Source organism: Alnus glutinosa, chromosome 8, assembly GCF_958979055.1.
Source record: "Alnus glutinosa chromosome 8, dhAlnGlut1.1, whole genome shotgun sequence".
NCBI lineage: Eukaryota > Viridiplantae > Streptophyta > Magnoliopsida > Fagales > Betulaceae > Alnus > Alnus glutinosa.
This window is the reverse complement of record NC_084893.1, coordinates 3,022,280-3,048,068: the sequence shown is the minus strand read 5'-3', so window position 1 is coordinate 3,048,068 and position 25,789 is coordinate 3,022,280. Positions and strand designations below refer to the sequence as shown.

Genomic DNA, 25,789 nt, shown 5'->3' with positions numbered 1-25,789 from the left:
TTTAAAATAGTAGATCTCATTCATGTTCGACGCATCATTTAACAATCGACTTTTAGAAAAAAGTAGAAGAAGAAGAAGAAAAAAAAAAGGGGGGGGGGTGTAGCACTTCTCTTCCTTGTAAGTTGTAATCCTTTTTTTCTCTCTTCTCATCTTTAATAAATAAATAAAACACTGAAATATCCTCTGCCTCCTTAATTTTGGACCATCCATTTACAATAAGAAACTTTAATTGTTATAATTTGAATGTGAATCTTTCCCTATTCATCACTTGGATGAGTTGGAGGCATATCCACTTGTCAACCATTGCCAATCTTTCCCGTATTCATCGCTTGGAGGCATATCCACTTGTCAACCATTGTGAATCTTTCCCGTATTCATCGCTTGGACGCATATCCACTTGTCAACCATTGTGAATCTTTCCCATATTCATCACTTGGAGGCGGATCCACTTGTCAACCACCACGGGGGGCACTCTTTGATATTCTACAACACAATCATCAATATTTTACAGGGAAATGCTAGGCTCATGAGCATGGGGCTGGGGGGCCGTTTTTCGCCTTTTTTGGCCCCGCCCCGCACCTCTCGGTGGGTGAAAACTGCATCCACGAATGGCGTGAAAAATGGAGAATTTGTGTGGTGCAGGGCGGAGGGTACAGGTTGGGTGAATCGAGACGGGTTTGGATGAAGAGACCAAAAACACATAGAATCAAAGAAGATGAAGAGACCACAAATTTATTCAACACAAATAATCAAAGACCAAGAATGAGGTAATAGCATATTTATTTTATGGGAACCATGAATATTGCCAAGATGAAAAAATAAGAGGCGCTAGGGTTACTTAGGGGGTTTTATTTTATTTTTTTCCTTTTTTTATTTTAGCGGGGCGGGTTTCTGGGGTTTTTTAAAACCCCAACCCGCTACTCGCCTCGCCCCGAAATTTTTTAACATAAAACGACCCCCACGCGCAATTTATAAGGCAAAATCTGTGAATTTAGAGGCGGGGAGGGGCGGGTGGGCGGATTTTTACCCAACCCTAGGTTTAGTAGGTTGTACACCCTTTTATTCCTGCCGTCCCACTTATTTTATGTGGATCTCTTTTTTAAAAATAAAATAAAAGAATAAGAGCTGATAGTGTTAATCAGTCTTTAATTACATTTTTTTAACAAAAGCTGCTTTGCCACGTCAATACGATGAAATAATAAGAAAAGAAATGGTTGAATACCTTTTTAGTACCTGTGGCTTAATTTCTTTATTTTTTGCCCCATGTGGTTCATTTCATATCGCAGATGGTACCTGTACTATGGGAAAAGACAAAGATAGTACATTCGTCCAAATTTCCGTCCAAAAACTAACAATTGTTCGCATGTCTACTCTTAAGTGTTGACACGTGTCATATGCATTAAAAAAATTGAAAATAAAAAGCTTTTAAAAATTTATTTAAAAAAAAAAAAAAAAAAAACAGAGAAGAGGGGTGGCTAAACCACCCCCTTGGCTGGTTTGGGGTGGCTGAACCACCCCATGGCCCTTGGGGTGGTCCGGTCACCTCCAAGGGTCGAACCCTCTTACTTTTTTCTTCTTTTTTTTTTTTCTTGCTCTATTGCCCTTGGGAGTGGCCAAACCACTACCATGGACCACGAACCACCCCCAAGGGCCAAACCCATTTAATTTTTTTTTTTTCTTGCTCTTTTGCCCTTAGGGGTGGCCGAACCATCCGCCTATGAAGGTGGTTCAGCCACCCCAAGGACTCGATCTCCTTTATTTTTATTTTTTTCTTGCTCTTTTGCCTTTGGGTCTGCCACCCCCATGGCCCACGGGGGTGGTTCAGCCACCCCCAGACCGGTTAAAGGGGTGGCTGAGCCACCTTTAATTTTGATTCTTTTTCTATATATATATATATATATATATATATATATATATAATTTTTTTAAAGCTTTTATTTTTTTTTTATTTTTTTAATGCATATGACACATGTCAATACATGTCCGTATCGTTAGTTTTTGGATGGAGACATCATCTCTGTCTTTTCCCATAGCACAGTACCATCTGTAATACGAAATGAACTACAGAAGACAAAAAATAAAGAAGTTAAACCACAGATACCAATACTCTATTTAACCCTAGAATAAAAGAAAAATACTTCTTTGCATTCAAACGTTCATCTCGCGTACATCCCTGTTGAATTGACATGCTCTATCCACTATTTGTAATTTTTTTTTTTCCCTTTTTAATTAAGGATGGATGAAGCATGTCAACTTAGCAAAAATATACTCGAAATGCGCGCGCGCGCGCGCACACACACAAAAAAAAAAAAAAAAGTTGTCAAAATAAAAATACAATTTCTAACCTTCTTACGCAGAGAAACACCCTGCAATTGAAATTGAATGGACTTACTTGAGCATTTTAAAGTAGCATGCGCAGAAATGATAGAAGGTGTGAGTTTTGCTTTTGGTTTTAGAGGTCCAAGTGGTAGTAATATGACTGAAGAGCTGGTGCATGACGGTTGGGCCTAATGGATTAATGGGCTTTCTTGGTCTGGACTATTGCAATTACGCTTTGGGCTCACCGCAATATAATAGAACGAAAATGAAAATGCAATTCCTTATAGAATAAAGTTTTCTTCAAACCGAGTTGAAATAATTTTTTTAATTTAATTTATTAAACTGATTTTGAATCACATATGTTATTAAAAATATAAAATTTACATATATTTTAAACACATGTCAATTTAATAGGCTAAATTAAAAAAAAATAAAAAATAAAAAAATCATACAATCTAATTTGCCAATTTGGTGTAAATTTGCAATAGTATTAGGCTAGTTTATAGCCCATCAAAAATATATGACACATCAAGCCTAAAACAATTCAAACCCACAAAAAAATAGAATAAAATAAAAATGACATAACTAAAAGAAAATATTAAGCGAAATATGTTAGAAACTATACTTTTATCCTACTATTATCCCATTATGCTGATGTGACAGTGCCAATTAACTCTTTAATTGACACTGTCACATCAACAGAGTAAGATAACGATGAAATAAAAATATGATTTCTAACATTTTATATATATATATCATAATACCTATTTTAACTTGGTTTCCTGCGTGTTGTGAACCCCGCTCATAATACCATTACAAGGTACTTATTTCCTTGGTTTAAAAAATTGTGGAGATGATTCATTTTATAATAGGTCGAATTAGATTTCAAATATCTAAGGTACATATTTTTTGTGACGTTATAAAAAATTTAAATAACGTTGCACTATATACACTGTATTTTTACCATGTCTATTATTAGATATAATAAAATAAAATTTTGATTATAAAATGAATTATCTTCATTTCATTTAAAAAATGGAAAGAATGTTATTCCTTTTACAATCGACATAAAGCATGACTTGTTAGAACGTATTAACCACCCATTAGCCTATCCTCTTTATCCTTATGAGTTTCCAATATTTGCCAAAAATTCATCCTAATCCATTCAAAACCAATTAGTTTAACCTGTCCAAATCATAATTTTGTTTAATCAATTTTTTTAAGCATGTTCTTAACCCGCTAACCGCCCACTGGCTTTCCTTAATTAATAAAGTAATCTTTAATCAGAAAGTAACCTATGAATTAGACGTGTGACACATTTTTAAATCCTTACCATAATCTATGGGATTAAACTAAGACCAAATCAGTTGACCCTTTTACACCGAAAGGCTCAAAAAGATAATCACCAATTCATTAGTATATCTTCTCCATGCCTTAAAAAAAATGTCTAGGTTATGGGATTATGTGTCATACTTCGAGAGAATTTTTGGAAAATGAAGGTTAGCAGATGCCCTACACGTGTCCCTCTCTGGGACACGTGTTTGCTTTCTAGGGACCAGATGAAGAAGCTGAGAAAGCTTTTCTTTCTACCTTTTGTCTTATATGGGTCGGTCCCAGTTAGAAAATGTATGGAGATGATGATGGTGACAAGAAGCCTCCGTGGCTCCGACCACTAGGTCCACTATGAAAAATTTCCTTGCTGCCCTTTGATCTCTTCTTTCTTTTTCTTTGAATTTTAATCATGAAGCTTTATCAATTGCTAATTAATTACTTTCTAAATAGGATTTGCAACTTGTTTCAAATGCACTTAGCCAATACCCTTTTCTTTTTCTTTTTTTTTTTTTTTTTTTCATGAAATATGCTTGAAAAAGACATCAAAAGGGACAAATCAATTAAACTTTGTATATATTACTGTTATTATGTCTCTATCTTGAATTTCGTTATACATATCTTATCAGAGTGAAGGTTTACATCAATTCACTTTGATGACATAACTTAACATTGGTACTAAAGTATCATGAGTAAAAATTAAGGGTAATTGTCCCAAAAGTTCATGAATTTTGCATATAGAACCCGGATTTTTAATTTTGACAATTCAAGTCTTAAATTCCGCTCGAGTGAAAAATAAGCCACTTCGTCAAATTTTAAGTCTAGTCTTTAGCGAAAAACTTGACACCTATTATATTGTCCAAGTCAGACCAAACGTGTGTATTTAGATACACATCAAGTTACCACATAGGTAATTATGCCCCAAAATTAAAAACATAAAGAGAGAGAGAGAGAGAGAGAGAGAGAGATCCACCCCATAGAGAAAGGCGGTGGAGGGTGGCTCCACCTCCGCTCACCTCACACTCATCTCACATAAAGATGGTGAGGGTGGAGATTCATCCCACTTAAGGGTGGGGCTGAAGAGCTCCACACTCTCCCTGATGTTAGAGTGGATCTTCACCCCACTACTCTTTTTGTGGGGATGGTTCTCCACCCCCTCATAAGTGGGCAAGGGTGGAGATCCATCCCCACCACCCGCTTTATGAGTTGGGCAATTGTGGATTTACCCCTTTTGTCATTTTATGGGGTTGAGCCACCCTCCATTATCTCTTTTTATAGGGTGAAAATTTTTTTAATAATCGGCGGTCACCTGTTGGTACCTGTTTATTCTGACCAGGTAACTAAATTTTTTTAAAAAATTGAATTTTTGGACTTATTTTGACTATTGAGCCTATTTTGTGAGCTTCGTTGAAAAGCTTTTAGCCATTTTGAAAAAACATTGCAGTCTATTTTGACCCAATATGATGGGCTTTGTAATTTTGGGAATTCGTACATTACTTTTTATTTTTGGTGGTTTTTGGATAATGCTAGATTCCTAGTCAACTAGATTTAGATGAATTCAGTAACTAAGTTCCAAATATGGGACCCATTAATATATATATATATATATATATATATATATATATAAAGAACGGGAATCAGATGTGTAAAAGTATAACCTTAAAGTTAATTTACTAATTTTTTATTTTTATTTTATAATCTTTTATAACTGGTTACCGGTTATAACCAGGTATATATAATTATTAAAATTAATAACCGTTTTGGTAGAGTCGATTACCGGTTATTTTCAATCGAGTATCAAACTGGTTTCTCAATTTTTCAATTACTAGTTGATACCTGATTACTGATTACAATTGCCCAAATTTACACCCCTATCAGTGGGGTAGATCTCCACATTTTTTTTTCTTTTTTTTTAAAAAAAATAAAAAGATGAAAATAGCTTTTTTTTTTTTTTTTTTTTTTGACATGTCCACATAAGAGGAGGAAGGAGAATTCGAACTAATGACTTCCACTTCATGAGAAGTAGTCCCAACCAATTAAGCTACCACTTAGCGACAAATAGCGTATTTGCTTACATGGCAGGTTGGTGTTTATCTAAAATTCTAGATACGTGCATCACGCTATTACTTGGTCTGACGTAGACAAAATGACGTATGACAAGTTTTTGATAAAACACCGGTGAAAATTCTAAGAGAAGGACATATTTGTCACTTGACTAAAATTATATGTCAAACAGGCAAAACTCAAAAACTTTTTGAACAATTTCCCAAATATTAAAATAAGGATGTATACGTTCAAGAAACCAAAAATTAGGTAGAAACATGAACGAAAAAAGCTAATTTAATTACGTTTAATAAATAATTCTTCTGAGTGGTGGTCTTCAAGCATTCTAACAAATTGGTGACCTAAGTAATTCTTCCATTATTAATAATAACAATAATAATAATAATAATAATGCTTTTGTACTTTATAACATAAGCAAGATATGTTTAAGCCACTTTAAACTTCAAGGGTCATGAAAAAACCCTAGTAAAACGTATCTAAGTCAAGGATAGTAGCTTTGTTTGTTAATTGTATTTAAAAAGTGTTTTTTTTTTTTTTTTTTTTATTTATATAAAAAGATGTTATGCCTTTTTGCTTTTTGACCTCGTATTATAGGGTGAATCTCAAAAGATATGAAAAATTTCGATCCAAGCCGTACATACGACTTTCATACGGCAAAAAAAGAGCATCCGGCCTAGCTCTGCACAAATATGGCACTGTTGCCAATATAAAAGTTAACGTTGAGAAAAGTAGAAAATCATAAATTAAAATAAAATATTATTCACTATTTTCTATGTGATATAAAGATAAAAATAATTTTAAAGGTTTTGTGAGTGATATATAAACATAAAAATAATTCAAAAGTCAATTGATAGTTAACAAAACTAATTAGATATTTATTATTATTTTAGTATATTTATCATTTAAGAGTGAAAATTTCCAATCCAATCTATGAATGTGAATATTCCAGGCACCTATATGTAACTCAACAACATTACTGTATGAGATGAGGTAAAAAAAACAGTACTAGACAAGGATAAAATTCCATGTTTTTACTGTTGAGCGTGGTTCAAAACACCATATTTTAGGTGTTCTTTTTTATGTACTTATTTTAGAAACGGTTTCAAATATTAGGTGTGTGAGTTGTCCGAACAAAGATGAGCCACTCTCCAAACTATTCGAGTTGGGCTCCATACATGTCCTCTCTCATTTTCTATCGGAATTATCTAAATTACATGCAATTGGGACGATGAGGCTCTATTTGATTCGAAATAAAATGTTTTTCGTCGAAAAATATTTTCAACGAAATTATTTTTTCTTTGAAAATATTTTTCGCCGTTTGGTTGCTTGTACGGAAAATGAGCAACGGTGGAAAAAGGCAAGCAACTTACGATAACCTTCGGCAATGGTTTGACGAACTCTCGCAATTTGAGAAGAAAAACTCAAACTCGAAAAATTGTTTACGATTTTTAAAAAAAGAAAACCATTTTACAAAAATTAAATAAGGTTTTATGGTCAATCGAAAATGTTTTCGGTTTAACCACAACTTTTTGATTGTACCCAATACTGAAAATAGGAAAAATATTTTACGACAAAACAAACGGAGCAGAAATTTTAGATCCTCATCTAGAAGGGAATAAGATCTTCTAAGTGAACATGTTAGACATCTATTCCCGAACCATCTCCTACCCATTTTTATACAACCAAATTTTTAAAGGTAGATTTAAAAATGAGATAAATAAGAGATGAATTTTTTTTTTTTTTTTTTTTTAACTGATGTGGCACCATGTAAATTGTTTAGTGCTGTAAAATTCAATGTAAATAATGAAATGATTTCTCTTTGAGTTATATATATATATATATATATATATATATATATAAAAATAAAAAATAAAAAAAAATAAAAAAAAAGGTAAGGGGGGGTGGGGGGGGGGCAGTCAATATTCCAATGTAAAATTCAATGTCAAAAGTTGTTGTGAGGCCTGGTCCATATTCAAAGTCATGGAAAACATGACACGAGTCACAGGCTAAGACCCTTAGCGGCCATTAAAGAACATCTCAGGACCTTTCTATCAATGCTTCCACCAATTCCACACTGCCACGTCCATAGAAGCAGCCAAATTCCCGTACTCATTAATGCTGACTAAAACACAACTCGGTGCCCCAAGTCCCCGTGCAACAAGATAATGAAAAACTTCCACCAATCCAACCATGCCACGTCCATAGCTGCAACCAATGTGTTTGGAGTAGTTCCAGCCGTCATGCCTCTGCAGTATTTTTTTAATAATGATGTAACTTTTAAAATTATTATTAAATTTATGATTAATTATTATTAAATTTTGATCAAATGATAATTTTAAAAACCACATAATTATTAGAGTGATACAAAAGAAACATGTGTATGATGTCTAAAATTACTTAATGTGTTTTGGTAAAGAGTTTCGTTGTGTTTTTTTGTTTGAATAGGAAAAAGACTTGGTTGATGTGATATAATATTTGAAATTTTTGTAAAAGAAAGGCGAATAAGCTTGTTTGGTAATAATTTTATGATAAAATTGCACCATTGATCCTTGTGATTAGCTTAAATTACAAATCGTTCCCTCTGATATTAAAATTAATTTAGAGATCCATGTGGTTAGCTTAATTTAAAAATCGCTCTCTAAAGTCAAATTCTGTTAAAAAAATTTGGCAGGTTTCGTTAGGGGTCACGTCAACACCAATAAAATAGTAACACGTATCGATCATAATAAAAAAATATAAATAAATAAAACTTAAAAAAATTATTATTTTATTTTTTTTATTAAAAATAGAAAGGGGGTGGCGCGTGGCCACCCCTAGATGCCTTTGGGGGTGGCCTTGTGCCCCCCCCCCCCCCCAAAGGGATGGCTTCACAACTGGCTGCCACCCTTCTTTTATTTTCATCTTCTTTAAAAAAATATATATGATTTTTTAAGTTTTATTTATTTATATTTTTAATAAATTTATTTTTTTTATTAAGATCGATACATGTCGCTATCTTATTAGCGCTGACATGACTTATAACGGAATCTATCAAAATTTTAAACAGAATTTGATTTCAGGGAGCGATTAGTAAATTAAACCAACTGTAGAGATTTTTAAATTAATTTTAATATCAGAGAGAGTAATTTGTATTTTAGACTAATCAAAAGAAGGGCCATGATACATATACAACAAGTGCACAACTTCAAGGCACAGGCACATTGGGGTAGGGCCCACATACGAGAGTCCCTCTTAATGTGCCTTAGAGTTGTGTACTTATAGTGCACTTGTTGTAATTCTAGCATTTTTCATTATGTTCAGAGTAAGTTATATATTATATTTTTATTGCACGACTATTTTACAATGTTAATGTGATAATCTCAAACAATTTAAAAATTAATTCAGAAATTAGTTAAAACTATCATATTAACATCGTAGGTAATTATAAACTAAAAATGTGACAATATAATATTACTCTTATGTTAAATGATCATTTCTCTAAAAGAAAAAAAAACAAAAAGTTTAATAAAAAATGATAAATTGGTAATAAATCTCGTATAGTTATCAATAAAAAATAAAAAAGAGGGAAAAGGACATGACTTGGTGCACCAACCCTGTGTGCAACGCGAGAGAATAAAAGAATGGAAAAGAAGAAAAGAAAATCTTGAGGCCACAAGAACTTGTGGCCGAGAATCAAACTCTAAGGTTGACGTGGCATCCACCTCTCGTTTAAACGGATCAAAATCGTAGACACGTACGTCCAATGCCAACGGAGTCCCCGACCCCAAAGAACAACCTCGCGCGTTTTTATTTCTTCCCCTGTTTGGTTGTCCAGAAAATGCAAGAAAATAAAGACCCCGCCATCAGGCTCTTCGGCAAGAAAATCTCCTTGCCTTCCGACGGAGATACTCCGACAGTCTCCGGAGACGACTTCTGGGTGAGCGCTTCGGTGAAGGAAAAGTATGGCAGAGTAAGAGGAGCAGAGGAGGAGGAAGAAGAAGAAGAAGAAGAAACAGAGAAGGTACAGTCCATACAGTGAGTGAGAGGGTTTTACAGTGCGTTGTTTGGAAATTTGAGGACGACCCATTTGTTAGAATGTTAAAAGAGCTGGTGGGTCGTTTTTACTTTTTCCACTTTTTTTGGTACAGTTACTCTGGATTTTTATTTTTTATTTTTTTTGGGTTTGAGTGTTAATTGGGATTTTGAGATTTTCCTTTTTAAGGTTTCTTTCACTATTACAGAAATTTATTCTGTTTTGATTTGATTTTGGTGTTTTTTTCCTTTCTTTTTTGGGATTATATTTAGTGTTTTGATGCTGATAAAATGTAAAACGGGCCTAGGAAAAGCTAAATTCCCACTGAATTGAGCTTGGTTGAGTTTACTCTTTTTTTTTCTTTCTTTTTTTTTTGAAAAGCTAACAAATTTCTAGCGTAAGATTCTAAAGTTTTTACTTTCTGCCTCAATTCTCATTAAGTCAATGGGAGTATAGTTTTTACCCATGATTACTTACTATTTTTTAAAAAAATCTTTTAAAAAATTTATTACCTGGTCTTGATATTACTCAAATTTCTATTGATTAGTATGTCCTTTAAGAACTGAGTTTTAAACCAGTTTCTGGATAATATGAATTTATTTTGTAAAGAACCGTAAATTCCATTTCCCATCAATCAATCTTGTTCCAATTCACATAATTCTACAAACCCTGTTGAGAATTGGGTTTGTTATAAATATTTAATTTTTATTATTACCAAGCAATTTTTACCGTTGGCATATTGAAAGTTCTTCCTGTTGAGTTTCTGAATCTGTTATTTTCCTAATTCAACTTTCGTTTCTGACCCCCACTCCCTTCCAAAAACAAGAAGAACAAAAGTCTTTCTTTATCTAATTGGGTATTGCTAACATGAATTGGCTTTTGTTTTGTTTGATTTTATAGAATCTTCCCACCAGACTTTAATCCCACGCAACAGGGCAACTGGCTTCTCTAAATTTCTAAAAGTCTCAATGAAATTGCTTAGTTTTAATATTTCTATGATTGTGTCAAAGAATTATACAGATAGAACAAGAGAGTTATGACAAACCCGTTTTAATAGATAAAAGAAGAAACCTACTTTTATGAACCCTAAAGTTATTTTACTGTCTTTTGTTGTTTGTCCTCTGATGTTGGTGCTATCATGCTGATTAGGCTCATGTCTGAATAGAAGTTTATTCTAAGTACTTGTACCTAGTTACTTATTAGAAGAAAAACTATGTTCAATTTGCAGGATCGACCAGCAGCAAAAGGCACTGGGACTACAAAGGAAGACGATGATCCACCTCCGAATACAGAAGAGCCTACAGATTTTGAAAGGCCTGATGCTAATGTGAATCCTAATACCCCCTCTATAGAGGAAGAGAAAGCAAAAGCAGAGAAAGAACAGAGTGATACAACCAACTCACAAGAGAAAACCCTGAAGAAGCCTGATAAAATTCTTCCATGCCCTCGCTGCAACAGCATGGACACGAAATTCTGTTACTATAATAACTACAATGTCCATCAGCCGCGTCATTTCTGTAAAGCCTGCCAAAGATACTGGACTGCAGGTGGTACCATGAGGAATGTACCAGTCGGGGCTGGACGCCGTAAGAACAAGAACTCTGCCTCACATTATCGCCAAATCACCACCTCTGATGCTCTCCAAGTGGCTAGATTTGACGCTCCAAATGGAACTCACTACCCCACAATGAAAAGCAATGGCAGAGTCCTCAGCTTTGGATTAGATGCACCCATATGTGATTCCATGGCTTCTGTTTTAAGTCTTGCAGACAAGAAGGTTTTGAATGGTGCCCGGAATGGATTTCATAGCTTTGAGGATCAAAGAATTCCAGTTCCTGGTAAAGGTGGAGAAAATGTTGAGGATTGCTCAAGCGGATCTTCTATCATAGTTTCAAATTCAATGGAGAGAGGGAAGCATTGCCCTCAAGAACCATTTGCGCAAAGCATTAATGGCTTCCCTCCTCAAATTCCATGTCTCCCTGGTGTTCCTTGGCCTTATCCATGGAATTCTGCAGTACCCCCACCAGCTCTCTGCCCTCCTGGGTTTCCTATGTCATTCTATCCGACAGCTTATTGGAACTGTGGTGTCCCAGGCACTTGGAACATTCCTTGGCCGTCTCCACAATCTTCTCCAAACCAAAAGCCTCCAAGCTCGGGTCCACATTCTCCAACATTGGGGAAGCACTCAAGAGATGGAGACATGCTTAAACCATACAATTTGGAGAAAGAGGAGCCGCCAAAACAGAAAAACGGATGTGTTTTGGTTCCAAAAACTTTGAGGATTGATGACCCAAGTGAAGCTGCAAAGAGTTCTATTTGGGCAACGCTGGGGATCAAGAATGAATCCCTCTGTGGGGGAGGAATGTTTAAGGCCTTTCAATCAAAGAGTGATGAGAAGAATCGCATAGCTGAAACCTCCGCAGTGTTGCTGGCAAACCCCGCAGCCTTGTCTAGATCCCTCAACTTTCACGAGAGCTCGTGAAGTGGTAGTTTATGATGTAATTTCCATTCAGGTAAAAAGCATGACGTTGGATTCAACTTAGTTTGGAGTGAGTTTGAAGCACTGACAGCCATCCAGCATTGTTCACTTTGGTTCATCAGCCTCATTGCAGACAAATTCCAGGAATTGAAGGGGGTTTTCTCACAAAGCTAGGCAATTAAGTAGGAACTAATTTTGTCTTCTTTTAACGGTAATGAGCAGGTGCCTTTTGATGTACTTAGTTTGCTCTGTTCGTGTACATGTACATGTTTATAAATATGTGAGATAACGAGAAAGAGTTGGAGAAAGACCTTTAGATGTATATAAATCCAAATGTATGGGGCTAAAATTTTCATACTACTCGATTGTTAGAATATTAACTAAATGGTTAAATTCACCATTTAGCTTTATCTTTTTGGATAATTGATGATTTCGTATGATATCAGAGCAAATGTTATGAGTTTAAATTTTGTTTCCGTCATTTATCTTCTATTTCAATTAAATATTTTATGTGTCGATACGGAGAACTTAGGAGTTGTAATACATTCTTCAATCCAACGAACAATAGTTTATGGAAAGCTTACAATTCAGAAAGGGAAAGCCTACAATCCAGAAAAGGAAAGTGAGAAAGAAACAAATTTTACCCAGTCTACACACGGAGCCAATCTCCTATCAGTCTTGCCACCACGCCGCATAACGGGAGCCCGTGTGGAACCTTTTATTTCTGGCATAACAGTAGTGGAAGGTAACAAAATATTGATTAAATTTACTATTTTTTTTATTAGTTTAAGCTTTTGAGATAATTAGTGGTTTAACACAAATAATTAATTTTTTTCTTTGGTTTTAACTTTTGCTTGCTTTTGTCGATGAGACTATTAATAGAATTCAATCAAAACAAAAGAAGATCATTGTTATTCTTGTATTACAGAGTGACTAAAAATTCCAAAAAGGAGTGTCTACTTTCCCCCTGGAATGGGAAAAAGAAAAGCTAGTGAGATTCAAGAAATGAATCACAAACATCAGAAGAAGTTGAAAGGACTGAAGACTATTCTTGTACATGCTATTATATATATATATATATATATATATATATATGCTTGGATAATGCAAAAGATTCCATACAGCTATGCAGTGTATACAAGACATAAATACACAGGGGCCTTGGTGGGGTGGAGGGGGGGGGGGGGGGGGGGGGGCCAAAGTAAAGACGGTGACAAAAACAACAAAACTGAAGTCCTTTCTGAGGATAAACTTGAATTAGGTTCAAAAAGAGCCAAGCTTCTCTCCTTTTCAAGCTCAAGGACCGAAGCAACTTGCACAAAAAGGTGAAATGCTGGAACAAACTTCCCCGATATTTTCCCTGCTCTCCCTCCCTCTTTCCCCTTGTTTTATTCTCCTTACTGAAATCTTTTCACTTTCCCTTCAAAAAAAAAATAAATAAATAAAGAGAACTACTCTCATGGGTCCAACAGCAAAATCAAATTACATTAGTTGAAAGACCCCAAGATCCCACCAATAATTTATTTCTATGATGTTTCAAGTTTCAACTAGGAATAGGGCCGACATAATTGGCCATATATCTCTTACCCTATGCAACTTTAATTTATGGTCCATTTCTATTAGGTTATAGGGAAGAGAAATAAATCAAAACACTTTTTTATTTAGGCTCGACACTTTACTATATTAGTAGAAAGAAAATGCTTGAAGTATTACAGTTTTTATTACAAACTTATGTGATGGTTAACAAGTTAGTCAATAACTAAGTAAATTGATAAATCCTATTTTTTTTTTTATTAATCATTTCACTAATTAGTGACCGTCACTTAAAAAAAATAGCTATTTCAAAATGCGATTTTTAAAAATGTAATTAAACATTTGGTAAAATAACAAATAAAATCGTACGTTTAAAAAACGCATTCCAGTTAAATCATACTAATGGAATATCAAGTTGTGGAGTTAGATAGAGAGGTCAGCTCCTCTTAGTAGTGACAAGAACGCGGAATGGCTTCTTTCTCTTTTGACAAAGAATTTCATGGATATTTGGATTACTCTCCAGATGTATCCATCAAACTTTATTTATAACACTTGGTGGATGCATCAATAAACAGGTAAGTGTCACTAAAATAGTCAGGAGTCAGATATTTTTCTGCTACAAGCAAATACAGGCCACATTTTATGTGTAAAATGAGTTGTTATGGGACCCAAATGCTAATGCTCATAAACCCTTTTGGCATTCTCTCTTGCTTTTGCTTTCTTTTCTTTATGCTCTTTTCTTTATGGTGTGAAAGCAATTGCCCATTGCTTTTCATCCATATGCCTTGCTAGATTAAGGCCATAGGTCAAGTATGCATCATCATCTTCATCATCAATTTCTAGCCATTTGGTTTGATAATCTGCTTGTGAATGAACTTAATGATTTGTATCATTCAACATGACAAGAAATTATTTCACAACCTCAATGTGGATTTTGTTTTATATAATTTTCAGTTTTGGCCACCCCTTGAATTTTCATTTTCTAGTTTTTTTTTTTTTTTTTTCAATCTTTCAATTTTTTTTTTTAAAAAAATAAAAATAAATTGTTGTTTCTAAGTTTTAGTATTTTTTTTTTCAAATTTATAAAGATATATTTGTCTTATTAAAACTTTTTTAGGGTTATTTTTGTCTTTTTGTTAGCTTTAAGGAGACATTATAAGTTTTTTATAGTTTAGAGAGGAATAGTAACACAATTGATAGTTTAGAAGGTACATTGACAATAAAGTGATAATTTGATAAAAATATGCATACTTTTTCCATATATATTATATTATTAATTGTTTAAACCTTTTAATTATTAAATAATTAAATTTAATTGTGGCTAACGTAGAGCAACGTTTTGTCCTAAAATGTCACAATATTGTCTATGTTGTGCTTTTCATAGTATTAATAAAACTCATTTATGGCTAATTGGTTCCAGAAAAGCATATTCCAGCATCGTAAAAAGCCTAAAATATGCCCCCATTTCCCATCGATTTCATTGGACCCTCACCAAAACCAATCCGCACTTTTTTTTGGAATGCCAATCACACTGCTTTCTGTCAACAAATTGAGACTACTTTTCTTGTTACTTCTGATTATGGTTTTTTTTTTTTTTTTTTTTTTATAAAAAAAAAAAAAAAATGTTTTTAATCTCCCAATTTCTTCGGTAAAAATGCGAGTTTTTAATAAAATAGCAAAAAGCGTACCATTTGAAAAACGTGTACCGTTTGCTATATTTTCTCATAACAGATAAGGTAGATATTTTGACATCGTTATTGTTTTAAACCGCACGTTTTAATATTGTTAAACGTATTAATTACAGAGTCAGTATTATGGTCCATATATATATCCAGCTTAAGATGTGCTTTGGACATGATCCCTTTAGTTTACAACTTTTTCCCTGGCCTTCATTATTTAATTAAAAGGTGGTCTGGGTGAGAAGCACTGGGAAGAAATATGTTTTATTTTTATTTATTTATTTATTTATTTTTCTATTACTGAGGCACTTGCAAAAAACATGGCCACTAATTAAAGCCGACTCCGTTGAGCATCATTGGGGACTCAAGAGTCAAACTCCCACTATAACTTATCCCGTTGGTCTAGTGCTTTTTTTCTTTTTTCTTTTCTTTTATTTTTATTTTAATGTTATTCAAATTATAGGCAAGTGGTAGATCATAAAGAAAAAGAAGAAAGACTGAAAATGGTGGATCATAAGCACATTATTTTCCAGTCACTTTTTCATCCTGTCGCTAGTTGGAGTTGCCATGCCCTGCCAATCACTGATCTCAACCATCATAATAGATCAAAAAACTTTTTCTTTTTTTTTTTTTTCTTTTCTTAAAACCTTTTGTTTGTTTTGAAGCATTGGTTTTGAATTGAAAGGAATTTTAATGAAAATATTTTCTTTCAAATTGGGTAGGAAGAAATTACTTCAATGAAGGTGGTTAAAGAAAGAAAAAGTGTCCTTTTTTCCGGTGGGCTTGTAACATGTTAGTGCTTAAAGTTGGAACAAGTCAAAAAGGCAAACCTACGATTTGATATCACAGTTGGTTTGATCTAAGAATTCTGCATAAACAGGTCTTCTGGATGTATGACTTAGTTGGGACACGTGTACGGCACCCAGTACAGCCTCCAATGAGAAATCGCGGTGAATCAGAGAGAAAGGAAAGGAAAGGAAAAGAAAAGAAGAAGAAAAGTCACAAAGAAAAGATGAAGAGCATCTTAGAAAAGAAGCCGTGGACTTGAAGCTACTTTGCCACAAAAAGCTCTAGCAAAAAGAGAAAGAGAAAATGAAAGATAGAAGAAAAGAAACAGTTCCAACTTCTTCTGTTTTCTTGTTTGTTAATTCTCTCCTTCCGACAGTGGAGACTCATATCTACTCCAACTTTAAGAAGATAAGTCAATTATTTACAATTTGCATGTCGTGTTTCACATACAATACAATAAAAAAATAATAATAAAAATATTAGGCTTTGTTGATTTGTTTAAAAAGTGTTCAGATGGGACATAAAAGTAAAACCATTTTTTGTGTTTAGATTGGTTGTAAATGCTTTTGTTTGAACTTTGAGAAGAGAAAACAAAAGACAACAAAAAAAAAAATTTAACAAATGGAGCCTGCTGTTTCATTCTTGCCTTCTTGGGGAAGAAAACCCCTTCAAATCCATATATTAAATGAAGGGGTTAGAGTAGAAGTGTAAAAAGCATCGACCAGAGAATCAAAAGATTATTATTATTATTATTAATATTAACTTTAGGGTCTTGTAAACCTATGTTTCTCATTAACTTGAAATCTTACCCTGACAGAAACCAATGGTCCTTAACAAGCTTAGAGATTATGAGAAACAACGATTGTGAAACCAAAGTTCTTTTGCAGCTTTATTAAGCCAACATTCATATACGGAGTATATTCACAAAATTATACTGAGCATTGCTTTAGTCATCATCTCTCTAAGAGGATTGCTTTGATTATCTCACTAAACAGCAAACAACAAGCACTAAAACAAATGGCACCAGAAAATTTCTAGCAGTCAAATAAGCACTTGTCATGAAACTGGATTGCCTTTGACACCATCTGTTCAGTGTACATTTAATGAAGACACCGAACCTAACACAAACATTTTTTGGGCGATGGGAAGAGAAAGCCTATGCAGGTCTCTCAAATACTTGATATGACCAACAGAAGGTAATCAAGCACATGTTGTGCAGTTTAATGCAAATGTTAGTGTATACATACTAATATCCTACTCAACTTCGCAAGAGGTTACCACGGCCAGTATATCTATTGGATTCTACATCCCCCAGAGTCTTGCCCACGACGGACATTGCCGTAGGCAGACAGTTCGAGAAGATCCATGTCACGACCTGCAATTAATTGGATAATACATTCAGGATTTTTCAATTAGTAATTCTAGTAGATCCATTAACTAAGAGAAACCTATGGGGTCTATAGGGCTTGGTTGTACCTGCAACCCGGCAATATGAACTTTTCTGAATGAGCTCAGCTCTTGACATCCCAGTCCGATTTCCCTTTGATCGATTAACAGTTGTCTGCAATTTGAGAGGAGAAAGTTGACTGACTTGAATAAGTAAAGCAAATAAGAAAACACCCTCTGGGCTAATAAATTGCACCAAATACTTATATGCGTTCAAAGTGGACATCAGTGCAAAAATAAATTGAAAGACATTTGAAAGAACAAACTATGAAAAAATGTTTACTACCTAATAAGAAAATCCTTGCCAACAAACATACGCACATGCACGCACAAAGGACTCCTTGTGCCAGATGGTGAATTTCCAAATTGGTTTGATCAATAGGGTAAGCATTGTCAACCCTTTTGAAGCTCTCCAGATATAAGGGAGTCAACTGTCCATCTAGCTTTACAAAAACTACCTTTTAATTTCAATGGCACAAAGTTATTAGTGTACAAGTACTCAACAAAAATTAGATTTCCCCATATACCTTCAAAATTATTTAAAATTCAAATGCATAATCTGGTAAACCCCCCGCGGCCAAACGGCAACTGCCTTTTTGGTATGTCAAAGGAAAAGATTCGAACATCTAGTACAACAGTTGGATTAATGAAAAAATTGCTAGAAGAAGTTTACAAAATTAGCCAGAACAGTGGCTTGAGTAAAGGTCAGAAAAGAAGATTTGTTTGGCTTGAACTAATGATGCTTAAAAACTCTCATAAAATGACTCTAGGTTTGAAACTATTTTTCTGAATGTTCACTCTAATTATTAGGTTCGAGTATAAACATGTACTTCTAGGTCAAGATCTTTTCTCTTTTTCTTTTTCTTTTTTTGTAATCGAGATATCATTAAAAGTGTAATGCGTCCCCATGTACACATGAAGTATACAACTTCTAAGTCAAGATCTAAGGTTAAGATATTGTCATGTGTCAATCTATTACCATCCACCTCCCCCCCCCCCCCCCCACACACACACACACATCAAGTTTTTCACAGTAGTCCACCTCCATTGATCGATCTTCAATTTTCCTTTTCTTTTCTAGTTCATCTTGGTTTATCATCCGAAAAATGTTGGTTGAGCCACGAGAACTATGGTCTTTTAAACAGAGGCAACTGTGATTGAACATTCAAAGTACTCAAAAGGTGTTAATATTGTTATAGTATCCAGGTTTTTTTGTCTCCTTATGAATTGAAATTTTTTTTTTCTTAAATCAGCCAATGGCATCCAGGTTAATTGATTTTTTCTTCTTTCACATACTTTGATAGTGACTTCCTTTTTTCTTTTTCTTTTTCTTCTTTTAAATTTGTTTGGTAGTCCATGTGTCCACAGTTGATTAATCGAGGAGGGTTATATTACATTCAGTCTATTAGATCCTTTTAATTGCTTAATGGGCATGACTGACTAGATTTGGAATCCTAGGGAGCAATGATACATATCTGCATTGGGGCATCAAGAGTCCGGCATCTCCATCTTCATGTTGCTACCGGGATGCATAGATGTTTATTGCACTAGAGTCATTGTTTCAAGAATGATCAACAAGCCATGCACTAGAAAGATGGATGCTACTTGAATATGTTTCAATGACTGCAATTGCAGTTATAAAAATCCTTAAGAAATATGATAAAGTATGCACCAGATTAGTTAATATCTGCTAACTACCCTTGCTGATTTGGTTGATATTCCTTTTTATCAAACAATAATTTTGGTTTTTTGCATCTTCTATTTTAAGTTCATTGCTTTGTAGATGGGAGGAACCTCAAATCCAAGGCGCAGGCTGAACACATTGAGCTTTTGCAATCACCTTGGCTTATAGAATTGGTTGCTTCTATTTTAGAACTTTCTTCAGATGATGATCACCAAGATGGAAAAGAGAAGATTGGTCAATGGAGAGGTGGGCTACCGTGAAAAGATTGACAATTTGTTCAAATAACATCATTAGGTTAATGGCTCTGAGTTCTTTTTAACCACTGTTTTTGGATTGTGTTAGGTTTATGTTAATGGAAGGATTTCCATGTACATCCTCAACTCAGTTTTCCTAATGCTTGAATACATAAAGAAACTTAGCTAGCATGCTCCATCAGAGTAACGGAATAATATTCTAATGCAACATTTCTACAACACAAACATGCGAAAATGAAATGCCCAAATTTGCAGAATGTGAAAAAAATTACACAATATTGAAGCACAGAAAAGAAAGATTCCATATAAATTTGATTGTCATAGATGCTAAAAGGAGACAAGTCACGTACCTGCAAAACCTGACAATTTTCAAGTGTGCTTTGTCCTCCCTGAAATTTGAAAATAGTCAAATCAAGCATCAGGCAGCAGTTCTGAGGAAAAGAAAAGAAAAAATAAACGGTATAGAAAAAGTAGCTTCATTATAAATTGCCCCAAAGAACCCTTCCGAACAAAGACATAAACAGAATGGGTCAAACTGAAAACCGGAATCATGAACAAAGTTTAGACAATTAGCATACTCTTTCTAATCTATAATTAAAATCAAAATGTAGAACTACCAAGTAATATTGAATTGATAGAAACTATGGTCATACTATAGTACAACAAAATTCTTTCTCAAGGAAGAAATTTTGTTATACTATAGTTTATTTGCTACTATCAATTGACCTTTTTTTTCCCTCATTGTATGGGGTAAAATTTCCTCTGATAATGAAATATTTTTTTAGCACAGATATGCATATTTTATGTCTTCATCCTTGAAAGGCCCTCCAACAAAAGTTCTTCTCTTAAGAAAGATAACTACATTTTTCTTTTTGGTAAGTTTTAACCATAAAACCTTCTCTAGGCAAGATAATTAGATAGTTTACAGTACACGGTCCTCTTTGAATATTACACCCTCCATCATTATAGTCAACACGAATCCAATCTCCTTTTGGCATTAGAAATCTAGTGAAAGAATATTGTATCCCCATATCCCCCTTTCCATTGTATGCTTTTGGCTTCAGCATCTTCTCTAGTCTCTCCATGCCTAAGTTTGCCTTTATATTTATTCAGCTTTTAATTTGTTCTCATCCTCTTTCAAAGCAGCCCAACTTCCTCAAAATATAAATATCAAATATTTCTAAGAATTTCAACACAACGGATCATAATCATCCAAAGTGTGGGGCACACACCCTTCTTCCAATCAGGCCCCTTGCTCAAGAGAAGCTTGAAAAGCGATTTTCTTCCTAACCATATTAAAAACTGGTTATTCAGCCAGCAAATACCGGTGTCTGACAGTGACAATCGCCCATCATATCAATCCCTACAAGAGATACATGCTCTTACCCCACCTTTCTCTCTTGAAACCCAACAAGTTTTCTGGAATATGTTTTGGACTCTCAAAGATTAAGGTCCAGACCAGGCACCAGTAGCAGAATCCATCTTAGCCATCAAAGTCACTGTCTTTGGGGAGATGAACACTTAGGGAAGTCTCCTAAGTGAGTCCTTGATATAATATGCTGGACCACCACCAACCCAAAAGCTCAAGCCTGCATTGTGGCTACTATCTTGTATGATGCGGAACTAATCACTACTAACGCTCAAACTAACAAGTCTATACTCCAACACCATCTATGCAACAACCCAAGGAAAAAACGCTATCACTTCAAAGGACTAGTCAAGTTACCATTGGAGCTCCCTAAAATCACTTATAAAGTTCATTCTCACTTAATAAAGAACCAATGTGAGACTTAACACCCATATGAACTCCTTTATCATTCAGTCACTCCATTTGGGCTATTCATTTTTTCAATGTGGGACAGGGGTGTTACAATCTAACTTGGCATTATATTACTTGCCCGTCAAGCTCACTAATGGTGTAGCAAAAGAGATATGCAGAGGTTTAAAATTTAATTCAAGGTCTCTTAGAATCTCTGAAATGGAATGCAGGCTAGGAGTACAAAGCAAAGGAACAATACCCACGAAAAAATTACGACAAAAGTATGAAATTTGGACATGTATATAGCAAATGCACCCTAAGCAGACCGTCAATTGAGAGAACAAAAGCAAACCCACTTCACAAAATTCCAACCACGAACTAAAACAAACAAAAACGCATTAAAAAAACAAAAGAAATTTGAGTACCTTGGAGTAAGGCACAATGTGATCGTAATCATGACAGAGACATCCCGGGCAACCCACGAGCTTCCGAAACAAGAGATTGCCGATCGCGTCTCGGCGCCAGCGCTCTGGGTCTCGGCCTCGGACCTTCTCGGCCTTTTCCCAGCACTGCTGCTTTACGCTGTACGGGAAACTCCTAGGGTTGGCGTCGGAGGAGATTCGAAGGTCTTCGAAGAGAGTGGCAGCCTCTTCGGTAACGAGCTCGCGGTCCAGGAGAGAAATAGAGGGAGTGAGTGCGGGTCTACTTGGGCTCGACCCCGGTGAGGAAGGGGAGGAAAGGGAGGTTCTGGTCCGGTCTCCGATAGGTGAGGATGGGGAGCTACGGCCTCGGCTTCGGCTTCTCTTTGGTTCTTTGGTTGGCCTCATGTTGGTTGACGGATGAGTGAGAGGTGAGGCCACAGAATCTTAGAGGGCAGTGTTCATTTTGTGAAAGATAGAAGTGGATTGGTTTAGTTTGATCATTCTATTAACATATATGCTACTCTTCACACTTCCACTCATTTATTAGACATTTCACTTAGGCTGATGTAATGTATTTTTAGACACATAAAATTTTTACAAATTAGTTTGTAAGAAATTTTGAATTAGAATTCTTTCAAATTATTTATCCGAATTAGAAATAATTCAGACAAATAATTATAATAGACCACTTATGAAACTCATCTGAGTCTCTGACCAAATAAAAATTGGGTTTTGTTCGAATTTGAAATAATCCGGGCAGGTGATTGTAAGAAACCACTTATGAAATTCACCTGACCAAATAAAAATTGGGCTGCCAAATCACTTATTTGGTCAGGTAGGTCCCATAAATAGTCTTTCACAATCACTTACTCGAATTTTCTCAAATTCGAACAAATAATTTGGAGGATCCTGATCCGAAATTTGTTTACAAAAATTTATATTATTGACATGTGTTCAATATCCATTGAATGTGAGAAGCACATGTTTTTTTAATTGCTCAAAGGAAAAGTGTCGCTTTTAGAGGCTGATTTGCATGAATTTCCAAAAACTTTTTAAGTAACTTTTGTTTCACAAATTTCTTACAACATATCAAAAAGTAACAAGTATCATTTAGCATGCATGTGATTCTTACATATTTTTTTAATAACATTAATAAGAAAATATGTATTTTTCACCTCCTTAAAGGAAACGTGTCATTTTTTAGATGTCGGGTTATATGAACTCCTACAACCCAGTTTGTAAAATATTTATATATATATTTTTATGCTTAAAACACAATTTATATATATTTATATATATATATATATATAAGATTTGTCATTTTGGGTTGCTGAAGGGGACATTGCAATCCCAATAGAAAATTGGGAGAGAATATTGTTAAAATTGAAATATTTTGAGAATTGCAAAAATGATAGTGGTTAGATGAGATATATGTAATTAACCAATTTTTATATAAATTGACATATGTATTTAAAACATATACATGCATTTTAAAAAATACATATAAAAATCAAGTATTCTAAAAGTAAGTATTAATTTTGTAGATCGAGTTAAAAGAATTTTGCTAACCTAATTTAAAGATAAACTGCGTACACTAGACAGCAAGCTTAATTGATAACTTTAGCGGAAAGATTGAAATCTTTTAGAAAAATTATAAATATAGCCCATAGTGTTAATACTCACGGGACTTTAATTTGAACAATTTATCTTATGCTAAAATTTATTGTTAAATCAAAATAAATTTTAGGTCCTCTGTGGTTGAGATTTAAATATCTTGATGGGCCGATTAATCTTTTTTTTTTTTTTTTTTTTTTAATGATCAACTGATCAACTGATCAATCATTAGATTTGTTTTTCTACATGTGGGCCCTAAATATTCAATGGTTGATCACTTGATCTTAAAAAAAAAGTTGTTAAAGTTGTGTAAGAAACATTACTTAATTGATGATGATACTATTACAAAAATTGCTTCCTTGCTAAATATTAAGAAAAGAAATGTTATCAAATTTTTGGGATAAGTATCATTGGCCGTAGGAATGTAATCAAGCTGAGCCGAGTCGAGTTTTAATATTTCAAGACTAACTCGTTTATTAGTCGAGCTTAAATAGTTAAACTCTAATTTAAGCCGAGCTATAAAATGCGTGTTCAAGCTTGGCTCATTTAAAACTCGGGCAAGTTCGAACTCAAGCTCAAGCTCGAGCTCGTTGAAAGTGACATTCGAGCTGAGTTGATCCAAGCTAGATTACTTGACAAGCTTGGCTCAACTAGAGCTCGAGGTAGGCTATTAAATTTTTCAATGTGTAATCAAAGTGGAGTTCAAGCCTAAGTTTGTGAACAACGTCCATACTAACTATTAATAACTTAATATGTTAGTTTAACATACTAAATACTATCATCAAAGTATTATAATTAATAATTAATAGAATATTTACTTAGCTAGTATACTACATGCTTATTTAGTGTGTGTGTGTCTATATATATATATATAAATCAAAAAATGACCTATAGACTATAGTTAACTACTATATATATATATATATACCAAAAAATATCGAGTAACATATAATTAATTACATTTACTTAGTATATGTTAATAAACTAGATAATATGTTAGTTTATGAACTAACTAGTTAGTATGTTAACTAATACATAAATATATAAATATTAAGTAACATATATAACATATATTACTTAATTACTAGTATATATTCTTAAATTTATATAACTTATTTTTAGTAATATATAAGATATATGAACGAGCTAACGTTTTAGTGATGAAACTTTGTAATTGTAGTGATGAAAATGTGGATTAATCAACTGCTCAAAATTTTAGCATAACATGATAAATGACATATACCATATTTTTATTTTATAATCACGATGTGATATTCCACATTTTTAGCTCAACTTTTATACCTAATTTGATCTCTAAATGTTAAATATTTTTTATTTTAGTATTTTTTTTATATAGTAATATTTTTTGGGATTTGATTCATACACAACACCATCACAACAACCACACAACAACCCCTCACATGAGGGTGGGCCCCGGTGTGTGGGGTCCACCCTCATGTGAGGGGTTGTTGTGTTAGTGTTGTAAATTTAACATTTTCCATATTTTTTCTGTTCAAACTGACGAGAGTAATGTTTATTGCACAACGCTTACACAACTTTACCTTTTTCTTCTTTTTTTTTTTCTTTTTTTTTTTTACGATCAACTGATCAACCATTAGATTTGTTTTCCTACATGTGGGCCCTAAAGATTCAATGGTTAATCACTTAATCTTAAAAAAAAAAAAGTTGTTAGAGTTGTGTAAAAGTTGTGCAATAAACATTACTTAACTGATGATGACATTACAAAAATTGCTTCCTTGTTAAATATTAAGAAAAGAAATGTGATCAAATTTTTGGGATAAGTACCATTGGTCATAGGGATGTAATCGAGCCGAGCTGAGTCGAGTTTTAAGATTTGAAGGCTAGCTCGTTTATGAGTCGAGCTTAAATAGTTGAGCTCGAATTCGAGCCGAGCTGCGTGTTCAAGCTCGGCTCATTTAAAATTCGGGCGAGCTTGAACTCAAGCTCGAGCTCGTTGAGAATGACATTCGAGTTGAGTTGATCCGAGCCAGGTTACTCAACAAGCTTGGCTTAACTAGAGCTCGAGGTAGGTTATTAAATTTTTCAATGTGTAATTAAAGCGGAGTTCAAACCTAAGTTTGTGAACAACCTCCATACTAACTATTAATAACTTAATATGTTAGTTTAACATTCTAAATACTATTATTAAAGTATTATAATTAATATGTAATACAATATTTACTTAGCTAGTATACTATATGTTTATTTAGTGTGTATATATATTAATCAAAAAATGACCTATAGACTATAGTTAACTACTATATATATATAATATACAAAAAAATATCGAGTAACATATAATTAATTACATTTACTTAGTATATGTTAATAAACTATATAATATGTTAGTTTATGAACTAACTAGTTGGTATGTTAACTAATACAC

At 33.9% G+C, this 25,789-nt stretch overlaps 2 protein-coding genes across 4 annotated transcripts; one reads left to right on the top strand and one right to left on the bottom strand.

Annotated features, from left to right (window-relative positions):
• The first annotated feature begins 9,368 nt into the window (after window positions 1-9,368).
• LOC133875113 (cyclic dof factor 3) lies at window positions 9,369-12,669 on the top strand. 2 transcript variants are annotated; one of them, XM_062313117.1, is made up of 2 exons: window positions 9,369-9,711; window positions 10,952-12,669. In XM_062313117.1, the coding sequence occupies exons 1-2, from the start codon at window positions 9,454-9,456 to the stop codon at window positions 12,203-12,205; spliced, it is 1,512 nt and encodes a 503-aa protein (XP_062169101.1). In that variant the 5' UTR covers window positions 9,369-9,453; the 3' UTR covers window positions 12,206-12,669. The 2 variants fall into 2 exon arrangements, with proteins under 2 accessions (XP_062169101.1, XP_062169102.1); XM_062313118.1 differs by having other exon boundaries at window positions 9,660-9,800.
• Window positions 12,670-17,221: 4,552 nt separating this feature from the next.
• LOC133874608 (uncharacterized) lies at window positions 17,222-22,258 on the bottom strand. 2 transcript variants are annotated; one of them, XR_009901332.1, is made up of 5 exons: window positions 21,772-22,258; window positions 19,938-19,976; window positions 17,936-18,107; window positions 17,680-17,764; window positions 17,515-17,578 (listed from the first exon to the last, which is right to left on the bottom strand). XR_009901332.1 is itself a non-coding variant. In XM_062312471.1 (4 exons), the coding sequence occupies exons 1-4, from the start codon at window positions 22,171-22,173 to the stop codon at window positions 17,496-17,498; spliced, it is 609 nt and encodes a 202-aa protein (XP_062168455.1). In that variant the 5' UTR covers window positions 22,174-22,258; the 3' UTR covers window positions 17,222-17,495. The 2 variants fall into 2 exon arrangements, 1 of the variants encoding a protein (XP_062168455.1); XM_062312471.1 differs by lacking the exon at window positions 17,936-18,107 and having other exon boundaries at window positions 17,222-17,578.
• Window positions 22,259-25,789: the final 3,531 nt, after the last annotated feature.

Bases quoted from the DNA above. Each gene is read 5' to 3' on its own strand.
- LOC133875113 (XM_062313117.1), top strand. From the start codon at position 9,454: ATGCCAACGGAGTCCCCGACCCCAAAGAACAACCTCGCGCGTTTTTAT. The intron at 9,712-10,951 runs GTACAGTCCATA...TTCAATTTGCAG, and splicing joins AAGAAGAAGAAACAGAGAAG to GATCGACCAGCAGCAAAAGG.
- LOC133874608 (XM_062312471.1), bottom strand. From the start codon at position 22,173: ATGAGGCCAACCAAAGAACCAAAGAGAAGCCGAAGCCGAGGCCGTAGC. The intron at 19,977-21,771 runs GTACTCAAATTT...TTCAAATTTCAG, and splicing joins ACATTGTGCCTTACTCCAAG to GGAGGACAAAGCACACTTGA. The intron at 17,765-19,937 runs GTACGTGACTTG...CTCAAATTGCAG, and splicing joins AAAATTGTCAGGTTTTGCAG to ACAACTGTTAATCGATCAAA.